The 15,829-nt window shown below is 48.5% G+C and overlaps 2 protein-coding genes across 10 annotated transcripts in view; both read right to left on the bottom strand.

Annotated features, from left to right (window-relative positions):
- The window catches only part of MPP4 (MAGUK p55 scaffold protein 4), a 45,038-nt gene extending 40,196 nt beyond the window's left edge, over positions 1-4,842 (bottom strand). For 2 of the 3 annotated variants that reach the window (XM_070070381.1, XM_070070383.1), the window contains exon 1: positions 2,680-4,842. The gene's annotated coding sequence lies outside the window, so the exon portion shown is untranslated. Of the gene's footprint in view, positions 1-2,390; positions 2,660-2,679 lie in introns of those variants that run through there. The other variant, XM_070070382.1, reaches the window with a different exon arrangement.
- Positions 4,843-5,686: 844 nt separating this feature from the next.
- ALS2 (alsin Rho guanine nucleotide exchange factor ALS2) overlaps positions 5,687-15,829 on the bottom strand; it is a 73,883-nt gene continuing 63,740 nt past the window's right edge. For 6 of the 7 annotated variants that reach the window (XM_008258976.4, XM_008258979.4, XM_051849283.2 and 3 more), the window contains 9 exons: positions 14,507-14,624; positions 13,602-13,759; positions 11,719-11,841; positions 11,121-11,297; positions 10,156-10,201; positions 9,894-9,955; positions 8,863-9,012; positions 8,547-8,643; positions 5,687-6,982 (listed from right to left, as the gene is read on the bottom strand). In XM_008258976.4, coding sequence (XP_008257198.2) covers positions 6,944-6,982; positions 8,547-8,643; positions 8,863-9,012; positions 9,894-9,955; positions 10,156-10,201; positions 11,121-11,297; positions 11,719-11,841; positions 13,602-13,759; positions 14,507-14,624 — 970 coding nt within the window. In that variant the 3' untranslated portion in view covers positions 5,687-6,943. Of the gene's footprint in view, positions 6,983-8,546; positions 8,644-8,862; positions 9,013-9,893; positions 9,956-10,155; positions 10,202-11,120; positions 11,298-11,650; positions 11,842-13,601; positions 13,760-14,506; positions 14,625-15,829 lie in introns of those variants that run through there. The other variant, XR_007920607.2, reaches the window with a different exon arrangement.

The following is a 15,829-nucleotide window of genomic DNA, read 5'->3' as shown; positions in this document are numbered from 1 at the left end:
ATTGGGGTAGTGATGTTCCATATTTACACCTGAAGTAGACGATGTCTTATCAACTATGCTTCTTTCATTTGTGCTTTTTATCATTACCAAAAAATTATGTCAAGGTTCTCAGTCAAGGTTCTTCCAGCAGCAGACACACAGCCAAGATTCTGGTGCAGGCTGCTTATTTGGGAAGGAATCCCAGGAAACAGCAGTGGGGCACGGGGTGTTGCGGCAGGAAAGGGGGGTAGCCAGGAGAAGGTGTGTCATCAACCGGGGGACCACCTGGGCAAGTGGAGCTCAATCCCATGGAGGGACAAGGGTCAAGGGCAAGGGCTGGTTGCCCACCAACGTTGCCAGTCATTGGTTGGGGGCTCCTCCCAGACAGCATTACTCCTGGCAGTGCTATGGACACGGTCAGATAGCAGGTGCACGCTTCGGCAGGTGGAAGTTGGTGAGGACAAGATACGTATGGGTGAGGTACCAACACCATTTGTTATACCAGGATAATAAAGAATGAATGCCAACGTCTTTTAAAAGCAGCACTTCCAGTTAGTTGCTAAAGTCTGGAGTACTGAACCTGAACGAGCTGAGAAGCATTCTCTAGAATCTACGTAGATTCTGTCTAAAAGAAAGAGAGATCAGAATTATGTGGAAGCAAGAATGCCGGTATGGAATGCTCCACAACTCTCCCATACACACTCTTTCCCAGGCTCAATGCCACGTTCCAGTTCTCTGGAGTCTACCAAGACTTGGTAGCACTGTGCTTTTGCCTTGCTGCCCCACCATCTGCCCTGCCCCGTCCCAACTGAGTCAGGTGAAACCGTGCCTTTTCCTGTGTTCTGCTTTCTAAGCCTCAGTTGCATCACTGAGCACAAGAGTGGCAAATAATGACTTGTCTTCCTTAGGGAGGGGAGGGTGGGGAATCGGAAAGGGAGATGGACGGCCCACCAGGCAAATCAGAACAGCAGACGGGGCTGGCACCAGGCAATCTCCTAAAATTCTGTTACTCTAGCGCGTCTTACAGTCATACATCCTGGATGAGGCTGCTCAGACTAAACAGCTTCCAACCCATTTACAGCCAAGCTTGGGGCAGCCAGATAACTCTCTCATTCACGTATTCCAAACAGCTCATCCTGACCCAAAGCTTCTTACTTACAGAGGTGGAAACCGTCATTTTCAATCCCCATAACATAGGCGAACTCTTAAAAACCGTGCATACCTGGACATCTTCAGTTTTCTGTGGCAAATTTACCACGGACTATATTGCCGACCCCCAAGTCATACGGTGAAGATGATTAGGTTTAGGTGAGTTCATGAGCAGGGCCCTCATGATGGCATTAGTGCCCCCAGGACACACCCCCCACCCCGAAAGCAGCCATCTGCAAGCCGGGAAGCCTTCAGTAGAACTCAGACCCCAGACTTCCAGCCGCCAGGGCTGTGCTAAAGTCAGTCTGCTGTTCAAGCCACTTGGCCATGGCATTTTGTTATGGCAGCCCACACTAAGACACAACTCATCGAAAGAAAACGGTCTTCCCTCCCTCCAGGAGGCTAAGAAAACAGCTGTGAATTGATGTCCTCGCAGCCCCTCTGCTTCCCAATTCTCTCATTCATAAACTCGCCCGCTGGCCTGTGTGTGTCACACCTGGGGAGCAGGGGCTTTGTCTTGTGCACGGCGTGGCCTCACCTGCCCAGGTGCTTGGCCATAGCAAGGCCTCCCAATGTTCAGTTCTTGTTGGAAAGGGGTAGAGAAACAGGAGGCCCAGAAATGGAAGGAAAAGCCTGGGCCCTCTCCCAGGGACTTGGAAGCAGCTGGGACGGGAAACCTGAGCCAGGAGGCAGCTTGGCCCCTCCTCTTCTCCCTACCCTGGTTCACTGACTTTAAGCTCCTTCTCTACCCAGCTGTAAAATCAGGGGCTGAGGGGGATCTTAAAGGTGACCAGATGCAACACCTTCATTCCGAAGAGAGCAAACCTGACAGTCAATGAGGTATTCTGGAGAACTAGCCAGTACAAGGTCAAGGTCTCCCCTTCCCTCCCTCTCAGGGTCTCTGGACCGTCTTTGTCAACTAGGATGGAGCCGTGTCTGCTGTCCAGAGAACAAGAATTCTGGACTGAGCCTGCAAGCGAGGCATCAGCCAACCACACGTAAGCTGAGGCCGATTAAGTGACTCGGGAGGGACGGCCAGTTCTTGGCATTGACTCAGAAGCTGCACTAGGGTACCTGACTCTGAAGAACTGGTCCTAAACGTTACTTTAAAAATCAGCACTCCCACTGGCTTTTAAAAATACACTGATTATTGAATGACCCTACCCCCTACCCCTAGGATGCTTGCTTTTCAAGATAAAGCTTTTTACCAGACAAACCCTGACAAAGTACTTGAAGTTTTGACGACAAGAAATGACCCATACCCATAAGAGCAGCTTCCTCTGGGTCCAAATGTTGTGGACAAGAATGATTCTCCATTTTACTCGATCTCCATGACAACTCTTTATTCCGTACTCAGGAAACAGCTTCTCAAATAAAGCCTGCTCTTCTAAAATAACAAAATTCTCCAGACAGCCTGGATTACCAAGAAACTAAACCGCTTGTAGTAGATTACCCAGAATTCTACCTTCAGCTATTAAAATTAGCCAGACAAGCCAGACCATCGCAAGATTCTCGGCTGGTACCCGAGGATTATTTGGCGAGATCACTTACCTGCAAGACTGCACACCTGCACTGTTGCGCCCACACAGACACAGCTTTAGTAGGAAACACGAGCCGGCTATTAGCTGCCAAAGTCACCTCGCTGCTCCAGATAAACTCTCTGCACATCCTCTTTGACTTAATCCGTGGCCCCAGCCCGGCCTAACCAGGAAATGACTCCTAAATCTGCCCTGTCACAAATCTTCTTAAGTGGGTGGGCCTTGCACTGAAAACTCTCTTTGTATCATTTTCAATCTTCACCTCCTCTTCTCTTTCTCAAGTTGCCAATACACAGTTAATACCAAAAACAGCATTTTTGTTGGCTCTTTTAGGATTATAGCCCCCTCACCCCGTAACAAAGTACACATGTTGTTTTAATGAAAGAAAACACTGTGGATGCACCTGGTGTTAGCCACCATCAGCCTTAGCATCCTCACATTCCCGTGAGTCAACGAGGGAAGCCCCTCAGCCCACAATGGTGAGGCCTTCCAGAAGCAGCTCCTCTGGCATCGGCTCACAAGCTACCAGCAGGTAGCGCACCCTGTCTCCGGTTGGAGTCACGGGCATCCCTTGGCACTGGGATTGTTCCAGTCTCTTGCATAAAATGGTGCGGCATTTGCACACAACCAATGCACATCCTCCCCTAAACTCTGAATCACTTCTAGATTATTTATCCAATACAATGGCAGTGCTACTTAAATTGTTACAATGCATGATTTAGGAAATAATGCAAACACCATCTCTATTCAGTACAGAAGCAATTTTTTAAAAATATAGTTTTGGGCCAGCACTGTGGTGTAGCAGGTAAAGCCGCCCCCTGCATGTGGCATCCCATATGGGCGCCTGTTGGAGTCCCGGCTGCTCCACTTCCAACCCAGCTCCCTGCTATGGCCTCAGAAGGCAGTAGAAATGGTCCAAGTCCTTGGGCCCTTGCACCCGTGTGGGAGAATCAGAAGAAGCTTCTGGCATCAGATCAGCCCGGCTCTGGCTGTCACAGCCATCTGGGGACTGAATAGGTGGATGGAAGACTTCTCTCTCTTTCAACCTCTGCCTCTTTAAATAAATAAATAAATCTTTATATATGTATATGTGTATGTGTGTGTGTGTATGTGTGTGTGTGTGTGTATATATATATATATATATATATTCTATCCACAGTTGGTTGAATCCCCAGGTGTGGAACCTGTGGAGACAGAGAACCAAGCGTCTAACTTTATGTGAAAATTCTCTGCTGCAGGGTCTGGTCTGTGGGGAGACCATCTGGAGGCAGGGATCACAGAAAGTGCAAGAGAAGGGTAAGGCGACAGCAAGGCCCAAGGTAGAGACCAAACAAGTTCATCATCGACTCTATCCCAAGTTAAATAAGTCTCCTTCTCTCTCCTCTGCAGATGAAAACACAGCTGGGAATACACACATCTGGTAATGCTTTGCACACACAGTACATTTTATCCAAAGCTTTTAATTCTAATGAAGTTTTCATTTTAACATTTTCTTTTTTTACCTTGAGATCTTTCAGTGCACAACCCTACCTGCAATGCCAGCTCCAGCAGCCGTGGTAGGGAAGAGCGTTAGGGTTAGATTAGAAAAGCTCCAAGGTGGAGGCTCAGCCCTGGGAGCAAGCAAATCACTGCCAGTCCTTATCTGCAAAATGGTAGAAAGGGGGTTTGCATTGGCCCTCCAGGCTGCTGTGAGCATTCCTCCTGCACGTCCAAGACCCACCTCAGCGGCAAGAGTGCCAGACATTTCTCTTTTCAGACATCAACCTGGAGCTGTGTTATGAGACTTGCAAATTTATCATTTTAATACAGTATCTGGAAAGTATCAATGTAGTACGAAGCCCCTCCGGTATGAAGTAACCAGTCTCACTGAAGGCTCCAGAGAAAGGACGAACTGTAACACGTGCTTAGACCTAAGTCAGCAAAGGACTGGCGCTGTGTGGGAGCAGGCTAAGCCTCCACCTGTGCCACTGGCATCCCACAGGCACCAGTTCGAGTCCCGGCTGCTTCTCTTCCAATCCAGCTCTCTGCTTATGGCCTGGGAAAAGCAGTGGAAGATGGCCCAAGTGCTTGGGCCCCTGCACCCACACAGGAGACCCAGAAGAAGCTCCTGGCTCCTGATTTCAGATTGGTCCAGCTCCAGCCACAGGGAATCAACCAGCAGACAGAAGACTTTATTTCTCTAACTCTGCATCTCAAATAAATAAAATCTTAAACAAAACAAACAAAAAAAAACAAGGCTGCTGGTCACCATTTAAGAATTTCTTAGTAGGCACATTGGGCTGAAATGGACAAAGGTTTTATTTGTCCATTCCTGTATTTGAAGGTACTTCAAAAAGTTCATGGAAGAATGGAAGAGATGACTTATTTTAGTGAAAAACCATTGAAATCAATGCAAAGGTTTTTCATAATACACATTTTCTATGGACTTTTTGAAGACCCCATCATATGTATGGATTTCAATATTTTTTGCACCAAAATAAATTTATCTTTTAATTCCACTTTCCAGGAGCTTCTTAAAGTACCCTTAAAAGAACCCCCACTACTCCCTCCCCTGCCAAGTGATATGACTTGAACTGGTGCACATATGGGTGCCAGCACTGCAGGCAGCAGCTCAACCAGCCAGGCCACAGCGCCGGCCCCTACCCAGAATTTTAAACTTCTACTCTCCCTTGCCTGACAGTTTAGGAGAGGGGGAAAAATAACTAGCACCAATGAAACTAGGCCTCTGATTTAAAGGACTAATAGAGTTCCTGAGGACACTTGTCCTTGGGCTGTTCGATTGGAAAGTTAATTTATTCTGTGTCAGCAAAGGTGCTATGAATCAGTTTGTGTTTATTTTAGAGAGAGGAGGGGGGAGGGTGTTGGAGAAGACAGAGGGCACGCTCTAATACCCACCAGGCACCTCTGGGCCCAGAACAGAGAGGCATGAATTACAACGTGGGCAAAAGAAATACTAAGCCTGGTTTCCTTTCGCTGTCCAGGCTGCCCTGGGTCGTTTGCTCTGTAATCATACAACAAGCTCAGAAAGATGAACATCTTTTATTATGAAAACTGCTGTTCCATTACAGCCACCACTCCGAAACAGTATTTAACGAACATTTATCTTGATTATAAAGTAGAGCGGAACCCATGATCCTTTTCCAATGTCATGAACGTCTGCTGAGTCACTTCGCGCGAACGCTCACCGTGGAGTGGAGATGAGACGAGGGGAGCACCTGTGACCTGAAACAGCTCCCAGTGTGACTCCCAGTGTGACAGTGTAAACTGACAGGACAATACAAATACGGCATGTTTAAAAAAAAAGCAAAACCCTAAAATGTCGAGGAGCCACAACACCTGTGAGATGGGAGGCGCTCAAAGCTTGCTTCCTTGCTTTGCCTTCCCATCCGTGAGTTCAGTGCGAGGTAATGTGGGGAGACCCACGGCACGAGGCTGCGACCGTGCGAGTCTTTGCTTCCGTCTTTCCCAATCTTCAGCCCTGCTCCACAACACAGCCTGCAAGCGTGAGCGGGCCTCGGGACACGGCCTTCATGCGTGGACACGTGTGCAGCACCCTGGCAGCGTTGGGATTCCAGTGTATTCACTCCGTGCAGCACAGGGAGGAAGGAAAAGCCACACTTCCTATGTTCTTGGATGCAGTCTACGTATGGGGGGGTCAGGCCGTGGTAGCCACTGCTCGGAACCACTCCCATCATGACTACCCTGGTGGAAAAGCTTCACAAACGTTAAATCTGCAGTTTGAAAGTTCATCTCTCCCCTCCCTCAGTGAAGCGTGCTGCACACGGGATAGGGCAGGATTCAGGAAGGCATAGCGTGGCTGCTATGCTGTCCAGTACAGTCTGGCCCTTGCAAAGGGACCTGGGGTAACTGCAGATGGGTTCAGGCAAACCAGAAACTCAAAAATACTCATCAACTCCTTTAATGTAAGAAGCCACGCCGGGAACTTCTCTTCCAGCTCCGTGGCACTGATGTGCCCTTACTGCCTCTTTTTCCAAATACGGGATGTGTGGTAGGTCGGGAACTTAACACGGGCCAAGGGCTGGTTTCACGGCTGTCTACCACCTTTTCCATCCTCCCTTTAAACTACGCAGTCTCCCCCCCGCACCCCCGCCCCCAGCCGGCCTCAGGGCTGTGATTACTGGTAAGGCTCAGAAACGACAACCGAAATAGCACAATGTCCTTTCCAACTTCCACCTGCTCTCTGCCGCGAAGGAGGCTCCAGCTGGTGCGATCGCACTGTCAGAGCAGATAATCCCGTGTTCAAGCTGTCATCCAGCCTAGTTAAGCTTCTCACGCTGGATCTGGTAGTAACAGGCCTGAAAAAAGTCCAAAACAAGTCCAAGTTTACTTGGAAAGAAACTGGAAACAGAGCAATGCACGTGGGACAAAAGCAAGCCTAACCCGCGTTAGCACCGAGGGCCCCACAAACCCAGCTGCGTTCACTGTTCCCTGCTGCTCCAGTGCCAGGCCCCCATCCAATGGCTACATTTTTTGCCTAGCTGTGTAATGAGCATAGATAAAAACACCATAGGTTTGCCCTCCAAATTTCAAACAAAACCCCATCTTTTTTACTAGGTGTCTGATACAATGTTTTCAATTAATTCCTTTAATCCACATCCTTCCTCCAAAAGTGATAATGCAGTATACAATAGTTTGCTTCACCATGTATTAATAAGTCCTCTCTTGGGGCCGGTTTTGTGGTGTAGTGGGCAAAGCTGCTGTCTGCAGCGCTGGCATCCCATATGGGCACCAGTTTGAGTCCCTGCTGCTCCACTTCCAGTCCAGTTCCCTGCTAATGCGCCTGGGAAAGCAGCACAAGATGGCCCAAGTGCTTGGGCCCTTGCACCCATGTGGGAGGCCTGGATGAAGCTCCTGGCTTTGACCTGGCCCAGCCCTGGCTGTTGTGGCCATGTGGAGAGTGGAGAGTGAACCAGCAGATGGAAGATCTCTATCTGTCTCTCTCTGCAACCCTTTCAAATAAATGAATCTTTAAAAACAAACAATCAAAACATAAGTCCTCTCTTCTATTTTGATGTTTCTGTTTTTATGTGAAATTTTTATTATAATACTGTCTATAATGGGCTGATCCTTTTCTTTCGGATATCTGTTCCTATGATAGTAACATACTTTGTTACCTTAACTATTGTAGTTCTACAACACTCTACTAAGTGGCAGAGCCTAGTCTCCCTCTGAGTTGCTCTTCTGAGGAAGAAAATGGAAGCGACTCCTAAGAACCCCTAGAGGGCACCCGGATAGAGGACCTTGTCTGTAACCTTTCACAGTACACACCGGACAACAGAAAGAAGACAGATCTCGAATCTGTTACTTACAAACTGCCTGATGGTTTTACCTTATTTCTAATAACTACTGCTGAGAACTTTCTGGACGCTAAGAATCCTTTCTAGAGTTATAATCACTGACGTAAGCGTAAGCCTTTGTAACAAACCGAAAGATCAACTGACAGGAAGAAGAGCTTGCTTTAGTGTTCTGAAGCGCAACTGACTTAACCTACTTTCTCAGCATGTTTTAAACCGGGGTGGGGAATGTCCAGCCCGCGGGCCACGTAAGACCACGGAATCATCTGGTCTGGCCTCGCCAAGGCAACCACAGAAGGGACTTGATAGTGAGCTCACCTACAACAGGCTGGTTTTTAGGTTGCTCACATCGTGTGGCCCCTGTCATGTTATAAATATGCACACGGCCCTTGGCAGAACAAAGCTTCCCCACCCCTGTTTAAACTCCCACCCGCGGGAGCCCTAAAGGCGTGTAAGAATGTCTGCCCGGATATCCTGCCCGAGGACCAAAGGGGTTCGTGACAGGCGCCGCCGAGGCCGAGGGCGGGCGGACTTCGACGCCACCGGGAACCCTGGCCACACTCACCTTCAGGGTGGTGAACATGATGCCCTGCTCCCCGTGCTGAAGGTACGGGTCCATGAGGTCCTCGATGAGGTGCACCTCAGAGCCCAGGTTCCTGATCCTGCCCGAAAGAAAAGGAGACGCTCACATGTCCACCCTCCTCCTCTCCTCTGCTGGGAGAAGGCCGAACGGCTCAACGGGGCGGGGCGGCGCCGCGCTGGAAGGGGATCAGAGGAGCGGACTTTTTCTCGTGGGAGAGGACTCCCCTCGTCAGCTCAGAGGAGGCAGAGCAGACCCGCTGACACGACCGCCCACTAAGGGGCATCAGGAAGGCGCTCACCTGGCCCGCAGCACCACGTACAGGAAAACAGGGAACAAGTCGTCCATGGACCACAGGAAGTCCTCCTGGAGCGAGGCCAGGACGCTCTGCGAGATCTCTTCGAAGGTCTGCTGTATGACCTTCAGTTTGTCTGATGGGGTGAATGTCGTGCTGCCGTTCGAACATAAATGAGAAAGATGAGAAAGGGCTCCTGTGATTGTCTCAAGCCACTTCTCGATCACTGCTGACAACGTCCCTGCCTGGGGCTCATGGGCCTGACAGTGGAGACCGCAGGCACGCGGGCAGTGGGGGTGGGAGGTGGGGGATGGCCTCTGTGACCCAGGAGTGCCCGCACCTGCGCCCACACCCGTCGCAGTTCACAGGGAAGGGAAGGAGGCACACGTCACACGTCAGCTTCTGGATCCAGGCAGAACCTCATTCTCCCAGCACGTGCTATTTTCTGAGGGACATGTCTGTGTAATTCCCGTCTGGCTAAAGACTGGATTATACGGATGAAGTGCCTGGATGGGCTCCCTGGCCCTCTGAAGATGGAAACGGAGGCCAGCGCTGTGGCACAGCCAGTTCCACTGCCACGCGGGCACCCCAAATTGCAGTGCTGGTTCCCGTCCCCCCTGTCCAGCTTCCAACCCAGCTCCCTGCTAATGCGCCTGGGAAGGCGCTGGATGATGACTTGAGCACATGGACCCCTGCACCGCTGTGGGAGGCCCGGATGGAGTCACAGGCTCCTGACTTTTGGCCCGGCTCAGCCCTGGCAGTAGCAACCATCTTGGGACTGAACCAGCAGATGGAAGATCTGTTTCTGCTGCTGTCACTCTGCCTTTCAAACAAACCAATCTTTACAAAGGGAAAGGAGAATACAAGGGAAGGGCTGCCTGCCGGAAAGACCACCCAGATGCCTCCTGGGAGCCCCTCCGACCTGCAGGCTGCACTTGACACCCTCTGGCGCTTAGGTAAAGCTGAGAGCTTATTAATATCTTAATAGATTAACCCCCACTTTGATTTGGGTGATTTTTCAACAAATCGGGGATTACCTGATCTGCTGCAGACATTCCACTGCTGACGCAAAACAAGCATCTTTTGTGGTTGGTAAAACCTGCAGAAAGGGAACCCGTGGGGGTCAATGAAGACAGCTGTCTTTTGCAACAACAGTAAAATCCATGGTGTCAGTGGCAGAGCAACCGACACCAGCACAGTGCGGTGCGTTCTACCCAAATAAAACACGAACTTTTGCCATCTCGAATCTTTCGCACCAAAGAAAAGTACATTTGCTGAGGAAAGTAATCACTACTGTACCTTTTTACTCTCTCCAAGGATCGACAAGGTCACTGGCCAAAATTTCCTACAATGGAATCCATAAATATTACTGTAGGTTGTGACTGATGGTAGATGAATGCCCACAAAAACAACTGACAGCCGCACTGGCTGCCCTGGCCCCATTAAGAATCAGTGCTCCACAGAGAGGTGAAGTTTTAATAGATATTCCAGACACAATTTAAGAGTTTCTGTCATATTCCTAAAGGGTTTCTCATTCTACACTCCAATACATCTACACCACAAGGGTTAGCGAACACTGCCCAAAATCCATCCAGGAGTTTTATCTCACTAAGTTGTTTCACTGAAAAATGCCCCTTCCAGCTAAGGCTTCTTTACTTTGTTCTGACAGCACAAACGTGTAATTACTGGTTGAGGGGAGGGTCAGCTTTATCAACACACTAGAAACAAAGCACAATCGATCAGCATTGGCGGGGAGGGGGAGGGGCAAGGCATTGCTCCTGCCAAAGGCCATTCGGGTATTAATAATGATAAAATAAGCCTGCGGTGGATGTACTGAATTTTGAGTCCCACCTGCGGGTGCCTTGGCAGGGCCAGGCCAAATGCCTTCATGGGCTTCCTACAGCTCACGGGCTGGCTGTTGCCCACCCCCGCTCTGGAGTAACAAGAAATAGTGTCTTACAATAAAAAGAGTACTTCAAAGAGCTTTAATTAAAAGTTACAGATGAGATGAAGGCAAGAGAAGGAGGAAGAATACCAAAGAGTGCGTACATTGTTTGCTTTAAACAAACATAAAGCCACAGGTGATGTGACTCATGCTGAATTCATATGTAAACATGAATCACGCATTCCGAAGAAGGAGCAGGTTTCATCCTAACCTCCAAGTAGTCTCAGACATCCAGATTAGGAAGCATCACCCTCTCCTAAGTAAGAAGAGAAGTGCGGGGCAGGTCCACAGTGCCCCCTCTTAGGACGCCCGTGCTCACCTCTGCACCCCGAGGAAGCCCAGCAGCGCCAGGTCGGGCTGCTTATTCAGTCGCAGGACACACTCCCAGTACACGTCTTCCTCGCGGTCGTTGTCCAGAGCGTAGAGCATGAAGAGCGGCGGGTAGAGCCGAGGCAGCAGCACGGGCAGCACTAACCCAGAACTCGTGACCACGTACCTGCAACACACGGGCGTGGGAGGGGAGGACCATTCGCGTCAGAGCTCATCTCGGAATCACAAATGGCGCCTCGGGTTCTCAGGGTCAGGGGGAGACATGGGGAGTTCTTCTCTCCGCACCGAGGAGGTTTACCACGGCACTGGGGTTTTCTCTTCAACCAACCGTGAATTCTGCTCACGCATTCGGACCTCACTGACCCAGCCCCCCGTTACGCCCACTTCCTTGAGGCGTTTCTGGCCCACATTGTGCCCTCTGCTCACCTGCTGCTGTCCTGCGGCACAGCTAACACAGATCCCCCGCTCCACTGCGCCCTTTCGGGAATGAGCTCACTAGAGCTAGAGAAAACAACTCACCCGTGGGCCTCTCGGGATGAGATTCCCCAGTCCTCACCCCCTTCCTTCTCCATCTCCACTCCGCTTACCCTGGTTCCGGTGACTCAGATCTGGAATCTGATTGCCCAGTGCAAAAGGATTTCCTTTCGGTAGGCAGGGGAGCGGAGAGAGGAATTGTGCTGCCCTCTTCAGGAAGCTCAGGGAATAGGAACCTAAGGAATCATGGAAAAATGGAATGGGACCATCACACCTCCAGAGTGGCGGAACTGAGAATAAAACTCATGTCCGTTAGCTAGCTCATTTAAGGACCAGTGCAAGGGAACTTTGCTATCAACGCAGTATTTTAATCCCTGAGATTCTTCACTGACGTTTCTTACAGGATAAAATTAACAGTGCAGCTAACGGGTAATACCACATAAGAATCTTCAGGTGTTGTGGTCTTTCTGTCAACTTACTAGGAATGGAGACTTCTGCTCTCTATCCATATGTGTTTCTTACTGGAAAGTCTCACCCAAGGTCAGTCTCTATTGCCTCTGAGCACAAACCATTACTCTCAGAATATAAGCAAAGACCAGTGGAACCTATTTAAATGCCCAACATTAAGATAAAATGGTTAAGTAAATTGTAGAATATTCAAAGTAAAATTTTAAATTTTCAAAAAGATCAAAGTTTCACAATTAATTCTTTAAATGCCCAAGTAGCTAAAGTGTTGAGAATTTCTTTCCCCTTAGATTTGGATCTTTACCCTAGATTTTATCTCTGGTTTCGTGTATGCTTGTATGCTATATTATAAATAAGCCTATTTTTACAGACTTTAATCTTGACCCTTTAAAGGTGGCTTGTATCTTCTCTATTTTTGTAGGCTTATACCAGATATTCCCTCTGTCCTAATAGTTGGGATAACTAAAAAAGGCTAGGAAACTCATTTTCATTATACGCAGCTAGCTAAAGTCAGAGCTGAAACACCCCAGCCAGGTGATCTTTCCATTGCTCCCTTGAAACCCCAAACACTTCCTAATGTTTTTTTATCAGTTTTGAAATTAAAAATCTAAGGAATCTTCCGGGACAAAGTTATTAAACTTTTGTATTACTAGCTGAATACAAGCATCTACTTGTTGGCTTAAATCCAGTGAAGAGATCCTGTGTCACACAAGCTCCAATGTGCTCGCCACCTGGAGCCGTCTCCTCCCGAAGATGGGCACTGGCTCATTTAATTGCCTTCTTCCAGGTCTCTGCTCAAATGCCCGCGTATTGGTCTGGCTTCCCTGACCTTCTATTTAGAACAGCAGCATCTTCCCCAGCTCCATCCTCTTGCACCCGTCACCATCTAGCACACACTTGATTTGTTTACCCTGTCCCTCAGATTACTTGCTTGGTTTTTTCTTTTTTTTTTTTGGGGGGGGTGGGGGGCAGGTAGGGGTGGTGGCAGCTTTGTTAGTGGATAAATCCTTCCAGAACCTTGAATAGTGACTAACATAACAGCACTCAATAAATCCCAGTTGAATAAGTATGCATGATACTGTTGTCAAAGGACAGGACATAAACACTCAGCACAACCCAATATATAGAACTTTATACACCCTGGGGTTAGGTTTTAGAGATACAATTTTGCCTGGAGATTAAATCCAAATAAGAATACAATTATGTTTCATACCAAAACTAGGATTGAACAAACATTTTAACCTCTGTTACATTTAATGAGTAAGAAACATATAGAAGGAAAGAGGTAACAAGGGCTAAGTCTCATCTTTTTTTTTTAAGCTTGGGGCATCACATAAATTAAGAATATTTTCATTATTAATGTATTTGAGGACCTGTGGCATGAAATCATTTTCTGGATGAACAACTTCTGCGATAAAGGGGAGCTCTCAGAATTGCTCACGGAGTTGTACTCTCTAAGTTCAGAGTGAAGACAGCCGAGCATTAGCATGGACCAGTAGCCCACAGCTGCTAGACACAGAAGACATCTTACCTCACCAGCTGGAAAATTCGCTTCAGGTAGGACTTAATCTCCTTCACGGCCTCTTGTAGTAGCCGGCGGTTGGCTCCCACGCCCACATAGGTCATTCTGTACACTGCCACCAGGGTCTCCACGAGCCTGCCCAGGGGGTGCAGGGGAGTGTCGCAGGCCTGAGCAGGGAGAGGCACTGCCATCAGTCTGTGCACCAGCAGCAGAAACAGCTCAGCAATTGGGGACTGATGAGCTCATGAACAGCACACGTTTTTCAAAATGTCGGGAGTCAAGTTTTTCGATCAGACAAATTCAAATGCAGTGCTTTAACTTTTCTGAAAGTACCAAGTCTACCCGAATCATGTGAAGTTAGAGTTCCTAATTTTCCAAATCAAAGAATTCCTTTAACATCTCAGGAAAACAGCTGCAGAAGTGCTGCTGTGAGCTGCCACTCAAGGAAAGATTATCACAGACGTCAAACTTCACGAAACCCCTATGGATCTTGCTGTGGGTTAAACTCCAGTCCCCACGGCTTCTCATCACACCCTTTCTGCACCCCCAAAGCATGGCTCAGCTTACAGGGCTGAGGAAGAGCATTTTCAAGGGGCAAGGCAGCATGGTTTAATTATACCTCCTCTAGTCTGCTGATGTTCCTAACAAGGAGCCATTTTAAACTCTAATCTTAATTCTCAAAAAAAAAAAAACCCTTGATACTGTGAAATTTCCAAAGTTCTGTCCTAACAATGGGACAATCTTCATGCAGAACTGTGATCTTGGTGGTCAGAGAATTAGAAAAAAGAAAAAAGAAAGCAAGAAAGAAATTAGAGACAGACTAGGATGACGGGAACATTAAGCTCCAAGTAGACTTGAGTGATTTACTGTGACAGTTGCATCACATGACCAATGTAACTTTAACTCCGGCTTACCTTTATTAAGTATTTCTTGATGTCGTCATATTTCTCCACAGAGAAGGCACCAACATGCTGTGGAATGAATTCCAAACTCTCTAGTGTCTGAGTCTGTGAACGACTTAGTATTTCCGGGCTACAAAAACGGAAAGGAAGCCTAAGATGGATTTCCCATCAAGAAAGCAAGGTAAGTACAGACATGCACCTGAACCGCAGTCACCCACTAAGGATGGAGTGCAGCAGCCAGCACAGTGTGGCCCCAAACACGCTCAAAAACGCGAACAGACTTGCTGTGAGGCACCCAGTGTACATAACATTCATTCCAAACAGCACCGAAGAGGACTTTGTACCGACAACAATGAATTAACGAAGGTTTTGCCCCAATCTAAACACAGTGCTAGGAAGTGCTATGACAGTAGCTTGAGGAGAAAACTGACAGACCTCTCCATGTCACGACAGGTAGGGGACAAGGGGGACAAACCAAAGGGCAGGGAAGAAATGAAGAGGAGCTCACGAAGCAGGGAGATGACGAGGACTCCCCGACAGGCAGCAAGGGAAGCGCATCAGAGGTAGAGTGACGCCTTGGACAGAGGCTAAGAAACAACACCTACTAGTGAGAGGGAGCCACACGAGCACCAGGTAACAGCACTCTACCTCTACACGACAGCCAACCAGAAGCTTAAATGCACAACCATGATCACTGTATTTTAGGTTTCAAAAGAAAATAAAGGTCCATTCATCCTCACTTCTCAGAAACACCTAACAAGTTCACCAAGGGCTAAAGTGATGAGCTCTCCACTGACGGGCTGTATTGAGAGGACTGCCCATCGGCACCACACACAACCAGCCCACTGCTTTAACTGGATCTGGGAGATTCTACTTCATCCATGGATGGAAAGAGTAGAAGGTGACAATCATGTACTTCATGAATGAAACACAGTAAGCGATTACTGTATATCACAGATGGGGGGGGCACTTCTTTTTGTATCTAATTTCTTTTTTTTTTTGACAGGCAGAGTTAGACAGTGAGAGAGAGAGAGACAGACAGACAGAGAGAAAGGTCTTCCTACCATTGGTTCACCCCCCAAATGGCCGCTACAGCCAGCGTTGCGCAGATCCGAAGCCAGGAGCCAGGTGCTTCCTCCTGGTCTCCCATGTGGGTGCAGGGCCCAAGCACTTGAGCCATCCTCCACTGCCTTCCCGGGCCACAGCAGAGAGCTGGACTGGAAGAGGAACAACTGGGACAGAACCCAGCGCCCCAACTGGGACTAGAACCCAGGGTGCCGGCACTGCAGGCAGAGGATTAGCCTAGTGAGTCAGGGCACCGGCCAAGATGTTCTC

Source organism: Oryctolagus cuniculus, chromosome 3, assembly GCF_964237555.1.
Source record: "Oryctolagus cuniculus chromosome 3, mOryCun1.1, whole genome shotgun sequence".
Lineage (NCBI taxonomy): Eukaryota > Metazoa > Chordata > Mammalia > Lagomorpha > Leporidae > Oryctolagus > Oryctolagus cuniculus.
This window is presented reverse-complemented; position numbering and strand designations above follow the sequence as displayed.